The 27,287-nt window shown below is 30.2% G+C and overlaps 1 protein-coding gene across 1 annotated transcript in view; it reads right to left on the bottom strand.

Annotated features, from left to right (window-relative positions):
• The window catches only part of LOC145245616 (uncharacterized), a 125,553-nt gene that overhangs the window by 60,073 nt on the left and 38,193 nt on the right, over positions 1–27,287 (bottom strand). The window contains exons 8-9 of the mRNA XM_080107184.1: positions 23,891–23,998; positions 8,422–8,958 (exon numbers count right to left, since the gene is read on the bottom strand). Of these exons, the coding sequence (XP_079963310.1) occupies positions 8,422–8,958; positions 23,891–23,998 (645 nt within the window). The remainder of the gene's footprint in view (positions 1–8,421; positions 8,959–23,890; positions 23,999–27,287) is intronic.

Here is a 27,287-nt window from a genome sequence, read left to right as displayed (position 1 = left end):
CTTCAGCTACGCACTTTTCTACAGGGGGCGTCACTTTTTTCGCCGATATTTTTTTAAGTTATCCTCTCCTTTAGATTGTCCAGCTTAATTTAAAAAAATGTCTCTTCTGGTTTTGCGGTGGTCGTAACAGAATAAACGTTGGGTTTTACCCCGTTCTTTTCCTCCTTTGCGGTACGGGTTCGAGCCTGCCTTTCTACTTCCACTTTTTTTTTTGTTAAACATACACATCCAAACACCCGGGCAACGCCGGGCTGAAATGCTAGTATATCTATAAAATTGAACGTGTCTATGTGTGTGTGTGTGTGTTTCTGTGTACATTTCCCTACGCAATAACTCTGTCAATTTTTAGTCTACAGACTCGAAATGTGATATACAGGGTACTGAGATTTGGGAAAATCTATGTGATCGGTTTTTGGCCAGAAACTTGGCGATTAAGGGGTCAAAGTTCAACGATTTGACCTTTGAAACTCCTCCAACAATTTTGGGTCTAAACACTTGAAATCTTAGATATAGGTTCCTTGGACATGGATCTAACTTAATAACTTGATTTGAGCACAAAACAATAGATGTTAAAGGGTCATAATAGGGATCAAAGTTTAAAAAAATTGACCGTTTTTTTTTTTTTTTTTTTTTGCTCAGCATATACTGGGAAGCCATGCTAGTACATACATATATCTATATATCTATAAAAGTGAAAGTGTCTGTCTGTGTGTGTACGTTTCCCTACGCAATAACTCTGTCAATTTTTAGTCAACAGACTCGAAATTTGATATACAGGGTACTGAGATTAGACAAAATCGATGTGATCGAGTTTCGGCCAGAAATTTAGCTGTTAGGGGGTCAAAGTTCAAGGATTTGACCTTTGAGAACTCTACCAAACTCCTCCGACACTTTACATTTTAGATATTGGTTCTTTGGGCATGGATCTAAATTAATAACTTTGTTTGAGCCCAAAAACAATAAATTTTAAGAGGTCATAATAGGGGTGAAAGTTTTAAAAAATTCCGGTTTTTTTTTTTAATTTTGCTCAGCATACACCTCCAAATACCCGGACAACGTCGGCCACCAATTGCTAGTCTATCTTTATATCTATAAAAGTGAACGTGTTTGTATGTGTGTTTGTGTGTGTGTGTGCGTCTGTGTGTGTCTGTACATTTCCCTACGCAATAACTCTGTCAATTTTTAGTCTACAGACTCGAAATTTGATATACATGGCGCTGAGATTTGGGAAAATCTGTATGATTGGTTGCAACCAGAAATTTTGCTTTTAAGGGGTTAAAGTTCAACGATTTGACCTTTGAGAACTCTACCAAACTCCTCCGATAATTTTGAGTCTACACACATTAAATTTTAGATATAGGTTCATTGGGCATGGATATAACTTAACTTGATTTGAGCCCAAAACAATAAATTTTAAGGGGTCATAATAGGGGTCAAAGTTAAAAAACATTGACCGCTTTTTTTTTTTTTTTGCTCAACGTACATCTCCAAATACCCGGGCAATGCCGGGCACCCATGCTAGTATGTCTATAAAAGTGAATGTGTCTGTCTGTGTGTCTGTGTACATTTTCCTTCGCAATAACTCTGTCAATTTTCAGTCTACAGACTCGAAATTTGATATATAGGTTAGTAAGATTTGGGAAAATCTATGTGATCCGTGTTCGGCCAGAAATTTGACTGTTAAGTGGGTCAAAATTCAACGGTTTGACCTTTGAGAACTCTACCAAACTCCTCCGACTATTTTGGGTCTAAACACTTGGAATTTTAGATATAGGTTCCATGGGCATGGATCTAACATAATAACTCAATTTGAACCGAAAACAATAAATGTTAAGGGGTCATAATAAGGGTAAAATTTTTTAAAATTGTCTGTTTTTTATTTGTTTATTTATTATTATTTTTTTTTTTTTTGCTCAGCATACACATCCAAACACCCGGCCAACGTCGGGATAAAATGCTGGTATATCTATAAAAGTGAACGTGTCTGTGTGTCTGTCTGTCTGTTTGTCTGTGTATCTGTGTACATTTCCGTACGCAATAACTGCCAATTTTAGTCTACAGACTCGAAATTTGATATATATGGTACTGAGATTTGGGAACATCTATGTGATCGGTTTTCGGTCAGAAATTTGGCTGTTAAGAGGTCAAAATTAAAAATAAATTGACATTTGAGAACTCTACCAAACTCCTCCTACAATTTTGGGTCTAAACACTTGACATTTTAGATATAGGTTCCTTGGACATTGATCTAACTTAATAACTCGATTTGAACCGAAAACAATAAATGTTAAGGGGTCATAATAGGGGTAAAAGTTTTTAAAAATTGACCGTTTTTTATTTGTTTATTTATTATTATTTTTATTTATTTTTTTTTTTGCTCAGCATACACCTCTAGACACCCTGGCAACGCCGGGCTGAAATGCTAGTATATATATATATATATATATATATATATATATATATATATATATATATATATATATATATATATAAGGAACATTGTGCACGAGTGTATGTGCGAGGTCGTTCCCTCACACTACAAAACGGTTGTGCCTAATTGTTTTAAATTTCATACTAATGTACTTTATGTGTGTGAAAGTGTTCTTAGATAGGTTTTGTATCGGAATTTATTCGATGTATCGAAAATCGATCAACAAAAATCTGACAAAATGAAGTCCAATTAAGATCAAAGTTAACATATAATACGAGCTAAGATTGCAATTGCATTCGAGAAATTGTATCGCTTCAGAAGCAGAAAAGCCCAACGTATATAATCAACAGTAGATTCTTTTTAAAAAAATCGCGTTCGAAATGTTTCTTTTTAGAGCACAATTGAACCATGCGAATTTTCTACAGTGCAATGTAGACTTCAATGTATTGTGGACTAAGTCAGTACAGGGAGGCATGTGAATCTTTCTCCTTGTATACCGCGATGGGTTTTCAACTACAGCAGGCAATCAATCGATTTGATTGAACAACGGGCGAATTTTAATGAGAATAAAAGTATGGGAGAATGAAACATTTGTTGAGTCTTATTCAACCCCGGGCAACGTTGGTTGTATCTGCTACTATATATATATATATATATATATATATATATATATATATATATATATATATATATATATATATATATATATATAATCTTGAAAGCTTTTTAACCTTAAAAACTATAAACATATTTTTAAATATAAAAATTATTTTTAATCCTTCGTTACAAATTATGTCGTAAGTCATTTAATCTTTTGTTCACTGAAGAAACTTGCTTTTGTGAAACTAATAACATTACTCTTAAGTTTTCAAGGATCATCAGTTGTTTACCATGAGACACTGTTTAATATATATACATATATATATATATATATATATATATATATATATATATCGCTATTTCTACACTTAAAAATACCTGAGATTTGAAAACAATAGGAAAAATTATAAAACCAATTTCAGTGCGCAAAGAATTTGTTAAATAAATGAAATATAAATCATTATTTCAGTCGAAAACCGACCATCTTCAGTGAATTAAAGACAGTTTTTCTCATTGACGAACGGCAACGCCGGACACTCTTGCTAGTATATATATTAAATTTGACGCGTCTGTGTATCTGTCTGTGTGTCTGTGTGTGTACATTTCCATACGCAATAACTCTGTCAATTTTAAGTCTACAGACTTGAAGTTTGATATACAGAGTACTGAGATTTGGGAAAATCGACGTGATAGAGTTTCGGCCCGATTAAGGGGTCAAATTCAAGGATTTGACCTTTGAGAACTCTACCAAACTCCTCCGACATTATGGGGTCTTAAACACTTAAAATTTGAAACATAGGGTCCTTGGACATGGATCTAACTTAATAACTCGATTTGAGCCCAAAACAATAGATGTTAAGGGGTTATAATAGGGGTCAAAGTTAAAAAAATTGACGGCTTTTTTTTTTTTTTTTTTGCTCAGCACACACCTCCAATACCCCGGCAACACCGGGCACCCATGCTAGTATATATATATATATATATATATATATATATATATATATATATATATATATATATATATATATATATATATATATACTAGCTGTACCCGGCCACGCGTTGCTGTGGCTCAGTTTGTTAAAATGGAACACATGTGAAAGTAGAGAAAAGTTTGATTCTTTTTTTCAAGAGAATGTACAAATTATTTATTTTTTTTAACAGATGTTAAGAAAATAAACAGAAAAATACTTCCATCATTAATTATGCAAAAAAATAAATAAAATGTTGATTTAGTGTTTCAATATGCTTATAAATTACGATAAAACTTGCTGAGTATGCACTGTTTTACGGTTGTTGTAAAAATGGAACGGAAACTTAAATTTCGCTTCATTTTAATCTTTCTTAATTTTTAAATTGTCCCCCCCCCAACGAATATAATCAAAACAGTAATATTCAACAATTGTACTTTATGTATATAAAACACAAAATGGGTGTTTGTATTACTGTACACATACATTCGAAAAAGTTGTCAAAAAAAACAAATATATAACAAATAAATGTTATTCAATGTAACATATTTATTCAGCTCGAAAACCATACAGTGTTATCCGATGTATTCGAAAATTCAAGATGGCGTCTGACACCCTCTTTAACACCGTAAGTATGGAAAAAGGTGTTATAAATAAAAAACTAGACAAAATTTATAACATCTTTTCCCACACTTACCGTATTAAAGAGAGAATCAGACGCCATCTTGAATGTTCCAATACATCGGTAAACACTGTATGGTTTTCGAGCTGAATAAACATGTTACATTGAATAAAAACACGAAACATATATCCAGTTTAGTAGAAAAGTAACTTATCTTGCCTTTGATAACATTTATTTGTTATATATTTCTTTTTGGACAACTTTTTCGAATCTATGTGTAGAGTAATACAAACCCCACAAAATATTTATTAAACAAAGAAATTAAAGAAAAAAAAGTTTATAACGAAAGGGAAATAATCGCTAGATTTGTAAGTAATCGTCTGAAATTTTCCAAAATCGCTAATTCTCCCCCCAGAAAAACTCCGTTGTATTACTGTACACATAGATTCGAAAAAGTTGTCAAAAAACAACAAAGGCAAGATAAGTTACTCTTCTACCTAACTTGATATATTTTTCGTGTTTTTATTCAATGTAACATGTTTATTCAGCTCGAAAACTATATAGTGTTTACCGATGTATTGGAACATTCAAGATCTAGTCTGATTCTCTCTTTAACACGGTAAGTTTGGGAAAAGATGTTATAAATAAAAAAACCTAATAAAATACTGTTAAAAACTCGCTCAATACATGTTAATGTGACACAAGTTGACATATATTCGGCGTGTTTTTAATAGTATTTTGTATAGTTTTTTATTTATAACACCTTTTTCTATACTTACGGTGTTAAAGAGGGTGTCAGACGCCATCTTGAATTTTCGAATACATCGGTAAACACTGTATGGTTTTCGAGCTGAATAAATATGTTACATCGAATAAAAACACGAAAAAAATATATATCCAGTTTGGCAGAAAAGTAACTTATCTTGCCTTTGATAACATTTATTTGTTATATATTTGTTTTTGTTTTTTGACAACTTTTTCGAATGTATGTGTACAGTAATACAAACCCCCTTCGGAGGTTGGAATGGCCCCCTCCGCACCTCAAATGTACTAAAATCGATTTTATAGTGAGATTTAAGAATGGTTAGTCGAAAAAAAGGTGAAAAACAAAACAAATAAGCAATAAATAATTATTACCAAAGGCAATAAATGCTACTTTTTTTTAATTACATGAATCAGTTTACTTTATGTTTGAAAGTATTTTCAATCGGTTTTTATTCTTTTTTAATAAAAGTAAAAAATAAAAAAAAAGAAGTCGTATTATCGTGACGTCTGACAGCGATCGCCCGATCCATGGGTAACGTGTAGTAACTTAAACCGGCCCCCAAGAAAAAGAACAAAAAGGGAAGTCCATGTACGTGAATGTCGTCTGGTAAGTGGTACGGTGAAAAAGTAAAGGAACGTGGCACAAATAGAGTGGGATACACAAGTAATAGTCGTCTAGTGATAGAGTGTAAGTAAAACCTGGAATATCAGGTTGTTTCGTTTCGTTTTAACAATGGAAAGAGCAGAAAATGGAGAGAAAAGAAAGAAAGAAGGAAAGACCGAAAGGAAAGATTATGAAGGAAGTTTTGTAAGAAATAGCTTTACAAAAAGACAACGAAAGGTAAGAAAGAAAGAAAGAAAGGAAGAAAAAAAGCACGTAAGGAAAGAGCGAAACGGAAGTTGTGTTTGTGTAAGTAAGTAAGTTTGGTGCGTTTCACGTAAATGTCAATTCAGGTTTTCATTAAACTCTAACCACGCGGGTTATAACGAAATCGAAGTAATGTAATTGTGAATTCAATTCCAGGTAACGGATTGTGTTCTGTTTGAATCTAATTTTATTATAATAAATGCTTTATAAATTGTGTTTATGTTTTATCCTAACAAATGGCAAAGTAAGCGTGGTTCGTTTCAGCGTAAGTCCAGTCCAGTTTTTAGATAAATTCTAACCGGTGGTCGGTTTTAAATGTCTCCTGAATTCAATTCCAGGTAACGGATTGTGTTCTGTTTGAATCTAATTTTATTATAATAAATGCTTTAGAAATTGTGTTTATGTTTTATGCTAACCAATGGCAAAGTAAGCGTGGTTCGTTTCAGCGTAAGTCCAGTCCAGTTTTTAGATAAATTCTAACCGGTGGTCGGTTTTAAATGTCTCCTGTGAACGGTCTGGAACGGTGTAAGTGAGTGGCGGTGGTAGGATGAATTTGTTAGAGAGAGTTTACTTTACTACTTCCATTAAATGTAACAGATTTTTACAGTGGACTCTCACCAGACAGAATATAGGAAACTCTGATCAGCGAGTACTGGATATGCAATAACCCTATAACATACGGCAGATGTCGTGATTCAGTTTGTGAATGATACGGCTTCACCAAATGTATACAGGTGCAGTCCTATAAACGTCAAAGTCGGAGGGGAAAAATGAGTTCATTTTATTTATATATATATATATATATATATATATATATATATATATATATATATATATATATATATATATATAATCTTGCTAAACGGTTCTTCTATAAAGAATTTTCTCTATGTATTTTAATAAAACAAAATACTTGCTTATATATTCAGTTTTTTATTGTGTTATGTCGAAAACAAGCTGTTGTTGTAATCAACTTAGTTATAAATTAAATATATGGATTTTAAGCGCAAGCGAAGGGGCCATAATCATTTTTTACCGCTTTTCCATATGTACCATATCATCTAAGTACGTTCAGTAATATAGTTGCAGAAAATATATGGTCTCCCTCTACAATCATGAGAGGTTCGTAAAATTTTTTGTTGAAAATCAATTTTAATTGTTGTAATTAACCGTAATTAGCAATCATATCACCAAATTATTTCTTTGTTACTAAGTTTCTGCGCATCACGCTCACCTCTCATTGTATTTTCTTTGACTTCCTCACTTTTATTAGCGATTGGGACCGACGTTGCCCGGTCATAAAAAAAGTTATTACATTAAGAACGGTGGGGGGGCGTTGCCTGGTCGTAAGAGAAAAATAAAAGATGACACGTGCCGGGCGAAAACTGGCATGACTTTAGTTAGTAAACCAACCCTTTTATCAATGGATCCACAGATGTCATAACGTGACAAAGTTAGCTATTTAAAACGAAAGAACGTAACGATGGTTAGCGCATACGCGGTTTGCAATGCGCATCGAAAGGAAAGCTTTTATCTGACCCCTTTAAAAAAACGACATTCTACACGAAATGAAAGATGATTTTTCCAACTTTTCGATATTTTTTTCGAGAGACCGCTCTTTCTATCGATGCCGCTTTGGTGCCTGTACAATGCGAACGAGGAAAGATTTTAGCAGACATACGAACACAAACACAGACGTTTGAGATTTATTAAATAGACATTATTTATCACTTTTTCTTCCATCCTACGTCTTTGTATCTCTCTCTTTCTCTTTCTCTTTCTCTCTCTCTTTCTCTCTCTCTCTATCCCTCTCCCTCTCTCTCTCTCTCTCTTTTATCTTTATAAAAAATGAAAGCTAATAAAGCTAGGATAAAATGATTGAGTTTCTTCTCAATTATTTTATCCTATCTTTATTAGTTTTATTAGAACAGCACAAGTAGAAATTCTATTTTACCCGTATCTGGAGCGTAAACAGGGAAAAGAAAGAAAGGCAAAAAAGAGAACGAATAAAGTGGGGATATATCGAACAGAAAGAAACTAATTTACGATTTTATCTTTCTATTCATTCGTATTTAACTGATTAAAAAGATTCACCCCAAGTTCAGAGACTGACTCGACGGGTCACGATTTTCCGGTTTCGATATGGATATATGTATATACGTACCGTTGCATAGCTGAAAGGCCAAGATGGTTGCAATATTCATTAGATTAGTGTATATCGTTTGGTATACGTAAGATATTGAACTGGCGATCAGTATCAGTTCCGCTCTATTGACACCTGGACCAACACCAACGACGATCACTTTCTTTGCTATACGCTTCACTTGTGATGCTTGAAATGCTGTTGCATGACAATTAATAGATTCCCCACCTGTCACCAGAATTACCGTCGCCTTATATTTAATCTCTCTCAATCTTTGGTGTACGTACGATAAGCCGGCTGCGGTATTAGTTTGGCCTCCTGTGTAGTTTTTGAGTAGTGCCCAAATTAGTAATAACAATTCCCGTTTGCTTTTGTATATCTTAAATGAAATTTGATGATTTATGATGTTACTGTACGTGTACACTCCTATACTGATGCTGCCGCTCGAGAGGTTTAATCTACAGATGATCTTTGTGATGAACAATAGTAGGGAAATAAAGTATTTAGAGCCGACCGCTGACGATTCATCTACCAGGAATATGAGGTAAAGTACGCGCACTGAAATAGAAAAAAAAATAATTAACAGAAATTAGCATTCAAGATATTTAAATGGGTGAATGTCTCAATGGATTAAAGCGTTTCTTCCTAGAGTCACCCTTAATGAACATAAAGATAATGAGTTAAATCTTCAGACACATTTCTAAAAAAAAAAACAATTTAAGCTAGATGCGTCAAGGTACTTAACGCTGAACACAATACGCATATAGAACTACTCCCTAAAGAGTTTTATATCCGCTATCGCCCAATAGTACTAAAGTCCCCTTCTAACATATATAAAATACCATAATTATTTAATAATTCCCTAGTTAATCCATCTAGATAACTCTCTCTCCCCCTCCATTGTATATACTCTATACAAGATCTCCTAATATGCCTATTGCGGGTTATCGAATTACATTTAAAGAACGGTCTCCAGAGCTGCATCAAACTATGGGAGAAATGCACAACTCTTGGTGCTTCCCATGTAGAGAAAGACAAATAACTGTGCCAAGTTTCGTTGCTCTACTGCTATAGTAAGTGGGCCAGGGGCATTATTATTGCACACTCCTCGTAATGACGCATTAAATTATGTACAATTTAAATATTTATTTCACTATTTAATGACGCATTCAACAATGTAGTAATTATATATTTATTTCAAATTTTAATGACCCATTCAATAATGTATTAATATGAATAATTATGTTGAATGTTAATGACGCATTCAACAATGTATCAATTAAACCATCTATATCAAATTTTGATGACGCATTCAATAATGTATAAATTTAAATAATTATTTTGAATGTAAATGATGAACTCAACAATGTATGAATTATATATTTATTTAGAATTTTATTGACGCATTCAATAATGTATGAATTAAAGATTTATTTCAATTTAAATGAAGTATTCAATAATATATTAATTTAAGTATTTATTTAACATTTCATTGACGCATTCAATAATGCATTAATTAAAGATTTATTTCAAATTTAAATGAGGTATTCAATAATATATTAATTTAAATATTTATTTAAAATTTTATTGACGAATTCAATAATATATGAATTAAATATTTATTTCAAATTTAAATGAGGTATTCAATAATATATTAATTTAAATATTTATTTAAAATTTTATTGACACATTCAATAATGTATGAATTTAAATAATTATTTGAAATTTTTTTATTCCAAATTTTAATGACGCATTCAATAATGTATGAATTTAATTATTTACTTCAACTTTTAATGACGTATTCAATAATGTATGAATTTACATATTTTTCCAAATTTTGTATGGCGCATTAAATTATGTATGAACTAAATATTTATTATAAATTTTCATGACGTTTTCAAGAATGTATGAATTCATATATTTATTTCTAATTGTAAAGACGCATTCAATAATATATGACTTAAAGTAATTATTTAATATTTAAATGACGCATTCGATAATGTCTGAATTTAATATTTATTTTATTTGTTTATGACGCATTTAATAATGTATGAATTTAAATATTTCTTTCGAACTTAAGTGACGCATTCAATAATGTATAAATTACATATCTATTTCAAATTTTAATGATGCTTACAATAATGTATGAATTAAATATTTATTGCAAATTCTATTGACGTATTAAAAATGTATGGATTTAAATATTTATTTCAAATAATAATAACGCATTCAATAATGTATGAAGTTAAATATTTATTTTGAATGTGAATGACGCATTTAATAATGTGTAAATTTAAATAATTATTTTGAATGTTAATGACGAATTCAACAATGTATCAATTAAATATTTATTTAAAATTTTAATGACGCATCTAATAATGTATGAATTTAAATATTTTTGATGACGCTTTCAACAATGTATGAATCAAATATTTATTTCAAATTTTAATGACGCATTCAACAATGTATGGGTTGAATATTTATTTCAAATTTTAATGACACATTCAATAATGTATGAAGTTTACTAGTTGTATAAAAATTGAATGACACATTAAATCATGTATGAATTTAAATATTTTATTTCAAATTTTATTGACGCATTTATTAATATATGAATTTTATTATTTATTTCAAATTTGAATGACGCATTCAATAACGTATGAATTTAAATATTTATTTCGAATGTTAATGACGCATTCAATTATGTATGAATTTAAATATTTATTTGCATTTGAATTAAGCGTTCAACAATGTATTAGTTCAGATTTTTTTTTCAAATTTTATTGACGCATCCAATAATGTATGAATTTAAATGTTTCTTTCACATTTTATTGAGGCATTATATAATGTATTAATTAAAATATTGATTTCAAATTTTAATTAATTCCATAATGTAGTACTTTCAATGACGCATTCAATAATGTATGAATTAAACATTTATTTCAAATTTAAATGAGGTATTCAATAATATATTAATTTAAATATTTATTTAAAATTTTATTGACACATTCAATAATGTATGAATTTAAATAATTATTTGAAATTTTTTTATTCCAAATTTTAATGACGCATTCAATAATGTATGAATTTAAATGTTTCTTTCACATTTTATTGAGGCATTATATAATGTATTAATTAAAATATTGATTTCAAATTTTAATTAATTCCATAATGTAGTACTTTCAATGACGCATTCAATAATGTATTAATTAAATATTGATTTCCAAATTTATTAACGCATTCAATAATGTATGAATTTTAATATATTTATTTTAATTTTAATGACGCATTCACGAATTATGAATTAAATATTTATTTCCAATTTTAGTGACACATCCAATAATGTATGAATTTAAATATTTATTACAAATTTTCATGATGTATTAAATAATGTATGAACTTTACTATTTATTTCAAATTTGAATGACACATTCAATAATGTATGAAATTAAATATTTGTTTAAATTATAATGACTCATTCAATAATGTATGAATTAAACATTTGTTTACATTTGAATGAGGGATTCAATAATGTATGAATTATATATTTATTCCAATTTTAATGACGCATTTAATAATGTATGAATTAAATAGTTTTTTTTCTACAAATATAAATGACGCATTCAGTAATGCATGAATTAAATATTTAAAATTATAATGACGCATTTAATAATGTATCAAACAAATATTTGTTTAAAATTTTAATGACGAATTCAATAATATATGAATTTAAATATTTTTTTCAAATTTTAATAACGCATTCAACAATGTATGAGTTGAATATAATTTCAAATTTTAATGATGCATGAATAATGTATGAATTTAACAATTTATTTCAAATTTGAATGACACATTCAATAATTTATGAATTTAAATATTTATTTCAAATTTCATTGACGCATTCAATAATGTATGAATTTCAAATTTAATGACGTATTGAATAATGTCTTAATTAAATATTTATTACACACTTTATATCCGCATTCAATAAATCTGAATTAAATATTCATTCCAAATTTGAATGACGCATTCAATAATGTATTAATTTAAATATTTATTTCGAATGTTAATGACGCATTCAATAATGTATGAAATAAATAGTTGTTCAAATTTTATTAAAGCATTCAATAATTTATTAATTAATACATTAATTTCACATTTTTATTGACGCATTCAACAGTGTATGAATTTTTAATATTAATTTCAAATTTTTATGACCCATTCAATAATGTATTAATAAAATATTTATTTAAGATTTCAATGACGCATTTTATAATGCGTGAATTTAAATATTTTTTGGATGTTAATGACGCATTCAAAAATGTATTAATTTAAATATATACTTCAAATTTTATTGACGCATTCGATAATGTATGAATAAAATATTTATTTCAAATTTAATGACGCATTCGATTGCGTGTGCATTAAATGTTTATCTCAAATTTTAATGACGCATTCAATAATGTGTTAATGTAACTGTTTATTTAAAATTGTATTGACATATTGAATGATCTATAAATTTAAATATTTATTTTTAATAATAATGACGAAGTCAATAATGTATGAAGTTATATATGTATTTCAGACTTTAATTACGCATTCAAAAATGTATTAATTTAAGTATTTATTTCAAATGCAATGACGCATTAAATAATGTATTAATTAAAATATTTATTTTATATGTAAATGACGAATTCAACAATGTATGAATAAAATATTTATTTCAAATTTTAATCAGGGATTCAATAATGTATGAATTAATTTTTTATTTCAAATATTTATGACGCATTAACTAATGTATGAATTTAAATATTTATTTCGAATTTAAATGACGCATTCAATAATGTAGTAATTTAAATATTTATTACAAATTAAAATGTCGCATTATTTCGAATGTTAATGACTCATTTGTTAATGTATGAATTAAAATGTTGTTCAAAATTTATTGAAGCATTCAATAATGTATTAATAAAATATTTATAAATAATTTTTTTTTTAATTTTAATTACGTATATAATAATGTATAAATTTTAATAGTGTTTTTAAATTTTAATGATCAATTCAATAATGTATGAATTAAATATTTATTTTACATTTTAATGACGCTTTCAATAATGTATAAATTAAATATTTATTGCAAATTCTATTGACGTATTAAAAATGTATGGATTTAAATATTTATTTCAAATAATAATAACGCATTCAATAATGTACAAGTTTAAATAATTATTTTGAATGTTAATGACGCATTAAACACTGTATGTATACAATATGTATTTCGGATATTAATGGCGCATTCAATGAGTTTATGTAAATATTTATTTAAGATTTTAATTACGCATTCAATAATGTATTAATTTAAATATTTATTTTGCATGTTAATGACAGATTCAACAATGTATGACTAAAATATTCATTTCAAATTTTAATGACGCATTCAACAATGTATAAATTAAATATCTATATCAAATTTTAATGACGCATTCAATAATGCCTGAATTAAAAATTTATTTAAATTTTAATGACGCATTCAATAATGTATGAAATTAGCTATTTATGTAAAATTTTAATGACACATTACATAATGTATAAATTACATATCTACTTCAAATTTTATTACCGCATTCAATATTGTATGAATTTAAATATTTATTTCAAATTGTAATGACGCATTTAATAATGTATGAATTAAATATTTATTTCAAATTTTATTAACGCATTCAATAATGTATGATTTTAAATTTTTTTAAATTGTAATGACGCATTCAATAATGTATAAATTAAATATATATTTCACATTTTAATGACGCATTTAATAATTCATTAATTTAAATATTTATTTCAAATTTTAATGAAGTATTTAATAATGTATTAATTCAAATATTTATTTCAGATTTCAATGACGCATTCAATAATATATTTATTTAAATAGTTATTTTGAATGTTAATGACAAATTCAACAATGTATCCATTTAATATCTATATCGAATTTTAATGACGCATTCAATAATGTTGGAATTTCAATATTTGTTTCAAATTTTAATGACGTATTCAATAATGTATGAATTTAAATATTAATTTCAAATTTTAATGACGCATGCAATAATATATGAATTTTAATCTTTATTTCAAATTTTAATGACGATTTCAATAATGTATGAATTTTAATATTTGTTCTAAATTTTAACGACGCAATTAATAATGTATGAATTTAAATATTTAATGACAATTATGAATGACGTTCTCAAATAGTTTGTATGTCATTCATCCTGTTATAATGAATATAAAATGGTGAATAAATAAATTAATACTATAATAGTATAAGACACTTAGAACAAAGTATGTTTGTATGAGTAAACGTTCCGATGGGTCAGAATAAATAAATGTCAGATTTTTTAAATTTTACTGACGCATTCGATAATGTATAAATTTAAATATTTTTTCAAATTTTAATGACGCATTCAATAATATATGAATTTAAATATTTATTCACATTTTAAGGACGCACTTATTAACGTATAGATTTAGATATTTATTTCTAATTTAATTGAAGTATTCAATAATGTATGAATTGTAATATTTGTTTTAAATTTTACTGCGCATTCAATAGTGTATTAATTTAAAAAAATATTTTTAATGTTAATGACGTATTCAATAATGTATAAATTTAATTATGTTTTAATATTAATGACGCATTCAATAATGTATGACTGTAAATATTTCTTAAAAATTTTAATGACGCATTCCATATTGTATTAATTTTAATATGCATTTTAAATGCTAATGACGCATTCAATTATGTATGAATTTTAATATTTATTTCAAATATTATTGAAGTATTTAATAATGTATGGATTCAACTTAATGTTTTAAATTTTACTGCGCATTCAATAATTTATTAATTTAAATATATATTTTGAATGTTAATCACGTTAATAAAATATATGAATTAAATATTTATTTAAAATCTTCATTACGCATTCAATGTTTATTTTGAATGCTAATGCAGCATTCAATAATGTATTAATTTCAATATTTATTTTCAAATTTAATGATGCATTCAGTAATGTATGAATTTAAATATTGATTAAAAAATTTATTGACGCATTCAATAATGTATTTATTTAAGTATTTATTAAAAAGTTTTATGACGCATTAAATAATGTATTAATTTAAATATTTCTTTCAAAATGTTAATGACGCATTCAATAATATATTAATTAAAATATTTATTTCAAATAAAAATGACGAATTTAATAATATATGAATTTAAATCTTTATTTCTGTTGTGGTGGCACCCACTCATTTACATATGTGGATAATATTACACATAAATAGCAAGACTCGGTTAGTCTGAGTGTGTGTTAACCAGAAGCCACCGAAGGCCGAGCCGAGAGCAGATATGTTCTCCAGCCAAGACTCTCTTACTTGACAACCATTATGTAAATATACTGTAAATATACTTTTCCTAATACACTTCTTATTGATCTACCTTTGTTTGTTGAGTTTTCATTTGTATTGCCTTTACGTTATTTGGTTCAACCTTCAAACATAACAGTTGGCGATGAAGATGAACGTCAAACATAACAGTTGGCGACGAGGATGAACGTCAGATATAGCAGTTTGACGAAGAAATGGAAAGACTTCACTGAAAAAAAAAGAGTTCAACGCAACGGTTGACCTTTCTAAGGAATACAAGTTTTGATGAACGAAATAGTCATAAAACGAATTTCACGCTAAAGAGAAGTCGACTCAAGCGGAAAAAATTAGTAATTCAGCAAACATTGGAAAGCGGTAAAATATTTTCCTCGCGGAAGTACAACACTAAAAGAAAGAAACAGTTGTTTCCCAAGTTCCAAGAACAAAACCTGCATTCAGGTTAAAAAAAAGTAACCTCGATTAGTAGTATTTTATTTACTAAAATACTAGTCGAAAAGAAAAAAGACAAACCAAAACCTCTAATTGCAGTCTCAAAAAAAAAAAAAAACTCGAACGTGGCAAAAGCGGCAATTTACGCCGTTTCTCTTGGAATCCATTTTGAAAAAAAAACAACAAACTGTAAAACGACAAACAGATTCGTATTACTAAATTACGAAGAGCAAACGTACAAGAAAGTAACATACGAAAAAAAAGTGGATTTCCTAATTGCTGTTCTCCGTTAGCAAAACATCAGCTAAAGACTTTTTAGTAAAACAATTTTTTTTCTCTGCGGTATTAAAAAAATATCACAGTTAAACTAAAATCAAGGAAAGAATTTTTTAAACTGAAGTTGTCCCTGGATAACGGATATAAGACAGTAAAACATCACGTAAGAGGAAAAAAACAACAACAAAAAGAATTAAATGTAGTCCATACATTTTATTTTTTTCAATTGTGACTCGAGTTGAATTTTTTTTTTTGTGGAAAGAGTTGAAAAGTTCTGCTGTTACTTATTAGGAAGTGCCTAAAATGGAAAAGTCAATCGTATTGGTGGTTTCAGTAAAAGCCTCAGTTTTTTTTTTATTTTGTGGTTGGATGAGCTTGACTCGCTAGCGAAGCGAGAAAATATTATTCGAGCAGCGATATTATTATTTATTGAAAACAGGAACTCTGAACAATTTTTGTTGTAACACAAGCCATTTTATATATTTAGAATACACTAAAAAAATGAAAGGTTTATCTAGAATGTTAATGCAATTTTTGCATACACAACAACAGGCAGAAGCCGAGCAAGATGAACGAAGAGATGAGAAATTATTGAAATGGCAACTGGAACATGAAGAAAGGAAAAATGAACGGTTTCCTAAAACACTGGAACTACTAAAGAATAATCGAGAAAATGTCGACAGTGCTGATTTTTCCCATACAACTATTTTTAATAGTATTGGTACATTTAATTACGTGCCGGAGGAAGAGAAGAATTTTGAAGCATACTATACAAGATACGAGGATGCCTTTCAACTGGACTGCAAAAGTTGACCAAATAGCCAGAAAGTGGGCCTCTTACTCAGAAAGTTGGTTGTAGCAGAACACAGTAAATTCGTAGATTACATATTACCTAAAAAAAAACTACGGAATTAAATTTCATGGAAGCTGTAAAATTACTAAAAGAATTATTTAATCCGAATATATCTCTTTTTCATAAGAGATGGTTGTGTATGAATCTAAGGAAGATGGACAACCAAGATTATTTGACATACGCGTCAGTTGTCAATAAAAACTGTGATAATTTTAAACTAGCAGAACTAACAGTAGAAGATTTCAAATGCCTAATCTTCGCACAAGGGTTAGTCTCCACGAAAAATGCAGAAATACGCAGACGAGTGTTGTCTAAGCTGGAATCTGAGCAAGATTTAACACTTCAGAAATTAGCAAAGGATTGTGAAGGGCCATTACACTAAAAAAGGATTAAAAAAAGAAAGAAGAATCCGGAGTGGCATATGTAAGAAAGGTTAGAAAACTATACACACCAACCAAGAACTATACAAATAAAAGCATCAAATTGAAACGAGATATTCCAAATATAATATTTATAATTATAGTAAATAATATAACAAGTCTCTTCCTAGATATAACTGTAAGAGATGCGCAGAAAGACATTGGGAATCAGATTGCCCTCATCAGAAGAAAAAATGCTACATTTGCAAGAAAGTCGGACACAAAAGCGATTGTTGCAGATATAAAGATTTGACCAGAAAGATAGTACAACAAACAAAATCAAATGAAAAATTAGACAAAAATCGGCGAAAATACATAAAAGTGGAAATATTTAAAACGCCAATAAAATTACAACTGGATTCAGGATCCGATATTTCTATAATAAACTTGAATACATGGAAAAAGTTGGGTAAACCAACCATGATGAAAACAAGTAAATCAGCTCGGACGGTAACTGATAAAATTTGAAGAAGTTATCCTTTCGATCAAATTAAAAGGGATTACGAAGAAATTAAAAATGTTCGTATTGAAAAATAGCGAAAATCTGTTTGGAATAGACCTTCTAGACCTTTTCCTCATAACTTCCTCTGAGCTGTGTTCATGTTCCGTTCTATCTCTTCTGGAATCCTCTGACCACTCTGTTGTAGCAGTTAAGATAAAAATGAAATGTAATAAATCTTCAGATGCACCTCTCCACCGTACTGTATATCAATACTCTATGGCTGACTGGGATAGCTTCCGTACATTCATATCTGACCTACCTCTGCATTCCATGTTTAAAAAGGATGTGTCCTCTATAGTATCAGACCTGACCGAATGGTTAATAGTAGGCATAGACCGATTCATACCATCCAAAAAATTCCAATAAAAACCCAACAGCCAGCCATGGTTCTCCCCTGAATGTGCTGCCGCCATCGCGCACAGAAATCACTTTTTCCATAGCTACCAACGTAATAGATGTACTGAGACTAAAGCTGCTTTCAGGACTGCCAGCAACCACTGTAAAAGAGTAATAAAACATGCAAGAGAGCTATATGCTCAGTCTGTTAAATCCAAAATAGCTGAGCAGCGGCTTGGTTCCCACCAGTTTTGGCAAATAGCAAACACGATCTTGAACAGAAGCGTGTGGTCTATTCCAACTATGATCAATGGACTTGAGGTCATCTCGTCAGTATCAGACAAGGCCAGATTATTTGCCAAGAACTTTGCAGCTAATTCTACCCTATAACAGACAACACGCTATGCAACATACAAATATCTGTGCATGATGTCATCAAGCTAATCAAGAACCTTGATTCCAGCAAAGCAACTGGCCCTGATGGCATTCCAGTTATAGTGCTGAAAAAGCACCAACCAGAACTTGCCCCCATACTTACAAAACTTTTTAAGCGTTGCCTTAAGGAGAAGTGCTTTCCAACACCCTGGAAAACCTCATCAGTATGCCTTATATTTAAGAATTCAGGTGAAAAGTCATCTCCCTCTCAGTACAGATCAATAAGTCTCCTGTGTGTCATGAGTAAGTTATTGGAATCCATATTAAATAAAGAAGTAGTCAACCACCTCAACAGAAACAACTTTCTTACTGACATGCAATATAGTTTCCGCTCTGCAAGGTCTACAGCAGATGTGCTAATTATTATATCACATAGGGTTAGTGAATCTCTTGACAAAGTTTCCTTTCCAGGTCAATTGCTCTTGACATATCGAAGGCCTTCGATAATGTATGACATAAGGGCCTGCTTCACAAGATTTCCAGCTACGGTATTACTGGAAATGTTTTCTCAATCATTAAATCATTTCTCTCTGATAGGTTCATAAGAGTAGTGGTTGATGGACAAAAATCAGAGGCCCAGAGTATTAATGCTGGAGTCCACCAGGGGTCCATCTTGGGCCCAACTCTCTTCCTGATCTATATCAATGATCTCCCAAAACACATACTTAAATCATTCGTTGACATTTATGCTGATGACACGACCATCTATGGAAACACATCAAAGGTCGTAAATGACCAAGTTCTCTCTCTAATTCTCTCTCCTCTGATCTTGAGTGCGTGGTAGAATTGAGGGAAGAAGTGACTGGTCACTTTTAATGCATCTAAAACCAAACTCCTATCCTTACATCATCAACGCTCTGATCCCCATCTGGCATCAACTGAAATGGATGGCGCTCGTCTTGGGGAGGCTCCATGTTTTGACAAGCTTCTGGGTTTGACCTTTACTCCTGATCTGAAATGGAACACGTACATCAAATCTGTTACCAGAGACGCTGCGAAAATGGTGGAATCCTTCTATCGCTCCAGAAGATATCTCACTACTGATGCAATTCTCTATCTTTATAAAAGCCAAGTACGTCCAAGGGAATGCGTACTGTTGCTACATCTGGGCAGCAGCTGCTAAAAACAGCCTATCCTGCCTTGACAGAGTACAAAATAGACTTCTTGTCTTAGTGGGGGATGCCCTTTTCTCGTCCCTGTAACCTCTTTCCCACAGAAGAGACGTTGCGAGTCTGTCTTTGTTTTATCGTTATTTCCATGGTAGGTGCTCGTCTGAGCTCCAATCCATTGTCCCCCTCTCGCCAATCTTTCACGAGAAACACCCGTCTGGCTGAAACTACTGTTAATAATTTTCCCACTCTTTATTTGTGCCTAAATCCAAACGTAGATTTCATGAGCAAAGTTTCTTTCTTAGAACTGCACGCCAGTGGAACTCTCTGCCGCTTGCCTGTTTTCCAGTCCAACATAAACAAACTCCTGACAAACCACCCCCTTAAGTAAGACACTCTATCAAAACCCCCAATACTAATGATTACTACAATACTATCTCATTGATTACCAATAACCCTTATCCCTGAGTGGCCTTCAGGCCTTGATAAGTGGTGACCCCCATGTAAAAAAAATTTGATTGAGAAATTTGGACTGTGGGATCAGCCAATCGATACATTCTGTAAAAATATAGAATATACTACTCCAAAAACAGGAAATATAAAAGAGGACTTAAAAAAATTATTCCCTGACGTATTCATGACTAAATTAGGTCGTTGCAATAAATTTAAGGTCTCGTTTGAACTTAAAGAAAACACCAGCCCAATTTTTAGAAAAAAGCGAAACGTTCCGTTCGCTGGGTTGGAAAAGATTAATAAAGAATTAGACAGATTGGAGCAGACAGGCATACTATCAAAAATAGAACACAGCAACTGGGCAGCCCCCACCGTATATGTAAAGAAAAAGAATGATGAAATCAGAGTGTGCGCAGACTTTTCGACAGGTTTAAACTCCATATTACAAGATTACCATTACCCTCTACCAAGCCCAGAGGAAATATTCACAAAGTTGAATGGTTGTAATATCTTCTCCAAAGTAGCGCCTGCCATCTTTCAGCAAGCGATGGACACCATGCTAAGTGGTATTGAGTGCGCATGTGCATACCTGGACGACATTGTTATCAGGAGCAAATCCCTAGAAGAACATAAGGAGCATTTAAAACAAGTATTCACTCGAATACAAGAATTCGGGTTTAAAGTAAAGCAAAATAAATGCGACTTTTGTATGAGCGAAATTAAGTATCTTGGACATATAATGAATAAACATGGGCGACGTCCAGACCCAGAAAGATCTGCGGCAATAAAAAACATGCCAGCACCTAATAACGTAACAACCTTGCAGAGTTTCTTAGGACTCGGAAATTATTACCAATCTATTATTGAAGGGATGCATAATTTGCGAGCTCCCTTAAATGAGCTGCTAAAAAAGGACACACCTTGGAACTGGACGCAAGAATGTCAAACTGCTTTTCACAAAATAAAGAGCGCACTAACATCTGAATTATTTCTAACTCACTATGACACAAAATTAAATATAGTCGTCGTTAGTAACGCTAGTCCATACGGTATAGGAGCATGCATTCAACATATCATGCCTAATGGATCTAGAAAGCCGATAGCTCACGCTTCGAGAACGCTGCTTCCAGCAGAGAAGGCGTATTCACAGATTGAAAAAGAAGCGTTGAGTATAATCTTTACAGTGCCTAAGTTCCACCGATATTTATATGGTAGACGTTTTATACTTGAAACTGACCATAAACCATTAGTCACAATCTACGGATCAAAAAAAGGAGGTTTGCCATGCGGATGGACTTTCAAGACTGATACCACAGAAACATAATTTGGAAGAATCAGTGACTGCAGCAATTCGAACAAATGTTGAAGTGAAAAATATGGTAGCAAACATCATTAAAGAACTACCGGTAACAATGTCGGACATTAAAAGAGAAGCCGATAAAGATGAATACATAAATGATATAAAAGAAAAAATTATGAATGACAAAAAGGTTCAGGAATTTTTTTCCATATGTAACGATGTGTTATTATACAGTGAGAGAGTAGTAATACCTAAAACGTTGCAGAAGAGGATTTTGAGAGACTTCCACGCACGGCATCCGGGAATAAATCGGATGAAGCCTCTAATGAGAAGCTACGTATACTGGCGTAACATAGACATCGACATAGCTACAACAATAAATAGATGTAAAGGATGCCAGTTAGCGGCAAAATCCCCGCCTATAGTACATAAACCTTGGTCGAGAATCCACATGGACTTCGCTGGTCCAGTAGGAGAAAATTACTACTTGATTGTAGTAGATAGTTATACAAAATGGCCTGCGGTAATGCGTTGCAGGAATCCAACAATAAACAACTCAATAGGATTCCTACACGAGTTATTTGCACGATTTCAATAATTATTAATTAAATATTTATTTTGAATGTTGATGACGTATTCAATAATGTATTAATTTAAATATTTATTTCAAATTTTAATGACGCATCTAATAATTTATTAATTTAAATATTTATTTTGCATGTTAATGACGGATTCAACAATGTATGACTAAAATATTCATTTCAAATTTTAATGACGCATTCAACAATGTAAAAATTAAATATCTATATCAAATTTTGATGACGCATTCGATAATGTATGAAATTAGCTATTTATATAAAATTTGAATGACACATTATAATGTATAAATTACATATTTACTTCAAATTTTATCATCGCATTTAATATTTTTGAATATTGATGACGTATTCAATAATGTATTAAGTTAAATATTTATTTTGAATATTTATGACGTATTCAATAATGTATTTATTTAAATATTTATTTTGAATGTGGATGACGTAATCAATACTATATTAATTTTAATATTTATTTTGAATGTTGATGACGTATTCAATAATGTATTACTTTAAATATTTATTTCAATTTTTAATGACGTACTTAAATTATGTATGAATTAAATATTTATTTCAAATTTTAATTACCCATTTAATTATTTATGAATTTACATAGATGTTTTGAATGGTCATGACGAATCGAATTATGTATTAATTTAAATATTTATTTCAAATTTTAATGACGCATTTAATAATGTATTAATTTCAATATTTTTTCGAAAGTTAGTTACACATTCAATAATGTATGAATTTAAATATTTATTTCAAATTTTAATGACGTGTTTAATAATGTATGAATTTAAACATTTATTTCAAATTTTTATGACGCATTCAATAATGTATGAATTTAAATATTTATTGCTGCTTTTAATGACGCATTCAATAATGTATGAGTTTTAATATTTGTTTCAAATTTTAATGCGCATTCAACGACGTAAGAATTTTAATATTTATTTCCCAATTTTATGACGCATTCAATAATGTATGAATTTAAATTTTTATTTCAAATATTAATGACGCATTAAATAATGTATTAATTTAAATAATTATTTTTAATTTTAATGACACAGTCAATAATTTATGAATATTAATATTTATTTCAAATTTTAATTACGCATTTAATAATGTATGAATGTGAATATTTATTGAAAATTATGAATGACGAGGTCAAATAATTTGTATCCATTTCTCCGTTATAATGAATATAAAATAGTTAATCAATAAATTTATACTATAACGGTATAATACTCTAAGACCAAAGTATATTCGAATTAGTAAACGTTCCTATGGATCAGAATAAATAAATGTTTGATAATGGAGTTACTGTTTGAATAACACTCACGTTCGCATAGTTTTCCAGTGTAACCAGCTGGGCATGTGCATAGGAATGTTCTATTTTCTGTTGTACAAATGCCGCCATTTTGACAGGGATTTGGCCAGCAACTATGATCTGAATAAAACGAACAAAACAAATGTTTCTTTAATATTTAAACTGTTATCTTTAATTAATATTTTAGTTAAAAATACTTAAGAAAAGGTAAAATCGCACTGTTTTACAGCAGATATTCCTAGATACCAGAAAGCCTTCTACTTGTATAGTTCCTTTTTTTGAATTGCTAGACATTGGAATTTCCTTCCCCGGGTCTCCTGCTTCCCTGGTGGTAATGACATACAGACATCAAAGTGTAATGTGAACAAACATCTCGCTTCTCAACTCCTGTACATAGTGTCCCTCTAGAAAAGGCCTGAAATAGTATCTCATTACGTTCGAGTTGCACTGTACCTCGTCTGGCGTGGATGAGAGCAATAAAACTCTAAATACTGGAATTAACAAGATACAAAAACGGTATTTATAAAATAGCGCTTAGATTAATGAAAGACTGGTCGACTATGCATGAAGCTTATTGATCTCATGCACAACAGATTCACTCGTCGCCATTTTGTTTTTTATATCTTATTTGAACAGAATTTAGAGACCCTCCTGAACATCGTTTTCTTTACTTAAGTGTCATCACTTACCAAGGCCCGAAGACCACTCAAGCATAAAGGTTAATGGTTGTATTATGCTAGTGTGATAATCCTTAATGATGTAGGTTGGGTATAATTTGATTATTTATGGGGACGGCTGTACAAGAAATTGTTTACAATGAATTTGTAGGCTAGCATGTGGTATTAAACCGGGAAGCAGGCAAGCGGAAGTGTTCCAAATGCGGGAAGTTCTGGGAAAGAAGCTTTGTTCATGGAATCTGTGTTTAAAACTAATATATGTTTTTTTAACGTAAAATGCTCCTTTCAATTTGAAAAGACATTTATTAGAATTGATTTAAAAAACCCATTCATTTTATGTTCCGAAAATTACAGATTACTTGAAAATTACATATTTACTTCAAATTTTGTCATCGCATTTAATATTGTATGAATTTAAATATTTATTTCAAATCGTAATGATGCATTCAATAATGTATGAATTAAATATTTATTTGAAATTTTAATGAAGTATTTAATAATGTATTAATTTAAATATTCATTTCAGATTTCAATGACGCATACAATAATATATTTATTTAAATAGTTATTTTGAATGTTAATGACGCATTCAAGAATGTCTCCATTTAATATCTATATCAAATTTTAATGACTCATTCAATAATGTAGGAATTTCAATATTTGTTTCAAATTTTAATAACCCATTCAATAGTGTATGAAGTTAATACTTGTTTCAAATTTTAATGACGTATTGAATAATGTATGAATTTAAATATTAATTTCAAATTTTAATGACGCATATACTTGAAAAACTGGAACCATGCAATTTAAACGTAATAGCATTGAGGCGATGAGACGGGGTTTGGATATTATTAGCGCGGAATTAATTAGTTTAGAATACAAATATGATACGGCAAGTATTTTTTAAGAGTAGGTAATTAACTAAAATTTCATTACTGAATTAATTTCTTAAGTTCGCAACATATACTCTTAATAAAATAACGATGAAGCATACAGTGATATCTTTTACTCTGTTTAAGCAATTAATGTTTTACATTTTGTCCGTTGGGTCGCAAATTACATGATCGTAGTATACTTTTATTCTTATTAGGGGATACGTGCCATTTGTTTAACCTTTTGTGCGTATTATACTAAATAACAAAGGAACGCTTATATTACGTGTACATTGCTTGATCGTTTATTATTATCTTACACAATCCGAAAACCCTGTTGAAATCACGTGTCATTTACTTAACCAACTTAATCAGCATTCTCTATCCGATAACTTCGCTAATATTACGTGTTCTTCACTTAATCGTATTTTATTATATAAAACACTGCTCGAAAAGAAATCAATTTCCGAAGAATATCCTTATTGAATTATATTTAAAAACAACATTTTTTTTGTCGAAAATTGTGCAAAAATAAAATGAAACATTCAAAAGCGCGTGAAACATAATCTGGTGAGGTGGCCAACTTAATTGACTCCGTTCACTTCTTATGACGTGTAATATTAGCGTGAAAACCAAGAAATTGCCCCGAAAAGTTAATATGCGGTTTCGTCAAAATTAAAACAATAATAAATTATGTATTGCAATTATGAGGGAGAATCATGTATTGATATTCATGACTTAAGAAAAATGTGAACGTGATTAGGCTTTAAGAAATTTTATCATCCATAATATAAATCTCACCTGCTGGTTAAAATGTATGCATGCATGTATGTACGTACGTACGTACGTACGTATGTATGTATGTATGTATGTATGTATGTAAAAAAAGTGAAAGCGTCTTTAATACATGACGGTTGGATTGTGTTTATGTTTGATTCGTCGTCGATTTTATTTGTGAAATAATGTGTGAAATTGTCCACATCATCATCATTTTCTACTTCAAATGTGATAGTCTTATAGCGAAACATTTTTGTAAAAATAAAAACAAAATGTAAATCCGTGCCTTTTTTTTTTTGTCAATCTCCTTTACTCGTGTCCATCACCATCATCATCATTGTCCTGATCATTGAGTATTTAAAACTTTTTGAATGTTCCTTCATGTGCATTATGTGTACGTATGTATATGCATGTGTACGTATATGCGTATTTGTGTGCTACTATGTGTGTATGTTTGCTTGTGTGTGCACATGCATATGTATGTTGGCATACATCTGTATGTATGCATGTGTTTATTTCCATGTGTGTGTGGGGTGGAGAGGGATCCTGTAAGGCGTGGTGAAGGCAACCCCTCTATGAGAAGCAAATCTCTGATTTATAAAAACCACAAAGCGGGAGACCAGTACCCGCATTAAGCTGGTCTGCAGTTTGACTTGTTTCTGGCTATCTTACTCTTGCTTGTTGCTGGATGTCAACATTTTGAACCGAGAGAGAGAGAGAGAGAGAGAGAGAGAGAGAGAGAGAGAGAGAAATTTTGTACATTACAAAAAATTATGAAATAATAAATTACTATACTAAAACAAGCCACAAATCAACGCTCTGTTTTATATTATCGTACTTTACAAAGGGTTAAAATAAATATGTATTTGATAATATGATGAAGTTTTAAAACACCGACGTTGACAGGTCCTGGATATGACCTAAAACTATATCCGATGGTGAGGTCACAGCTTGCGGGCTTTGGAGAGTGTGGATCCACACTTTTATTACCATTACTCCCAGGTTCACTCTGACCCGGAGTGGTAGTGCCTGTTAGGGGCCAACTATGGGTTAAATAGAAACTGACTTGAAAAAAAATATTCT

The sequence above is a fragment of the Euprymna scolopes genome, chromosome 23 (assembly GCF_053919585.1).
Source record: "Euprymna scolopes isolate OS-2025 chromosome 23, ASM5391958v1, whole genome shotgun sequence".
In the NCBI taxonomy this organism is placed as follows: Eukaryota; Metazoa; Mollusca; class Cephalopoda; order Sepiida; family Sepiolidae; genus Euprymna; species Euprymna scolopes.
Note: the sequence above shows the minus strand (reverse complement) of the source record. Positions and strands in the feature narration are given on the sequence as shown.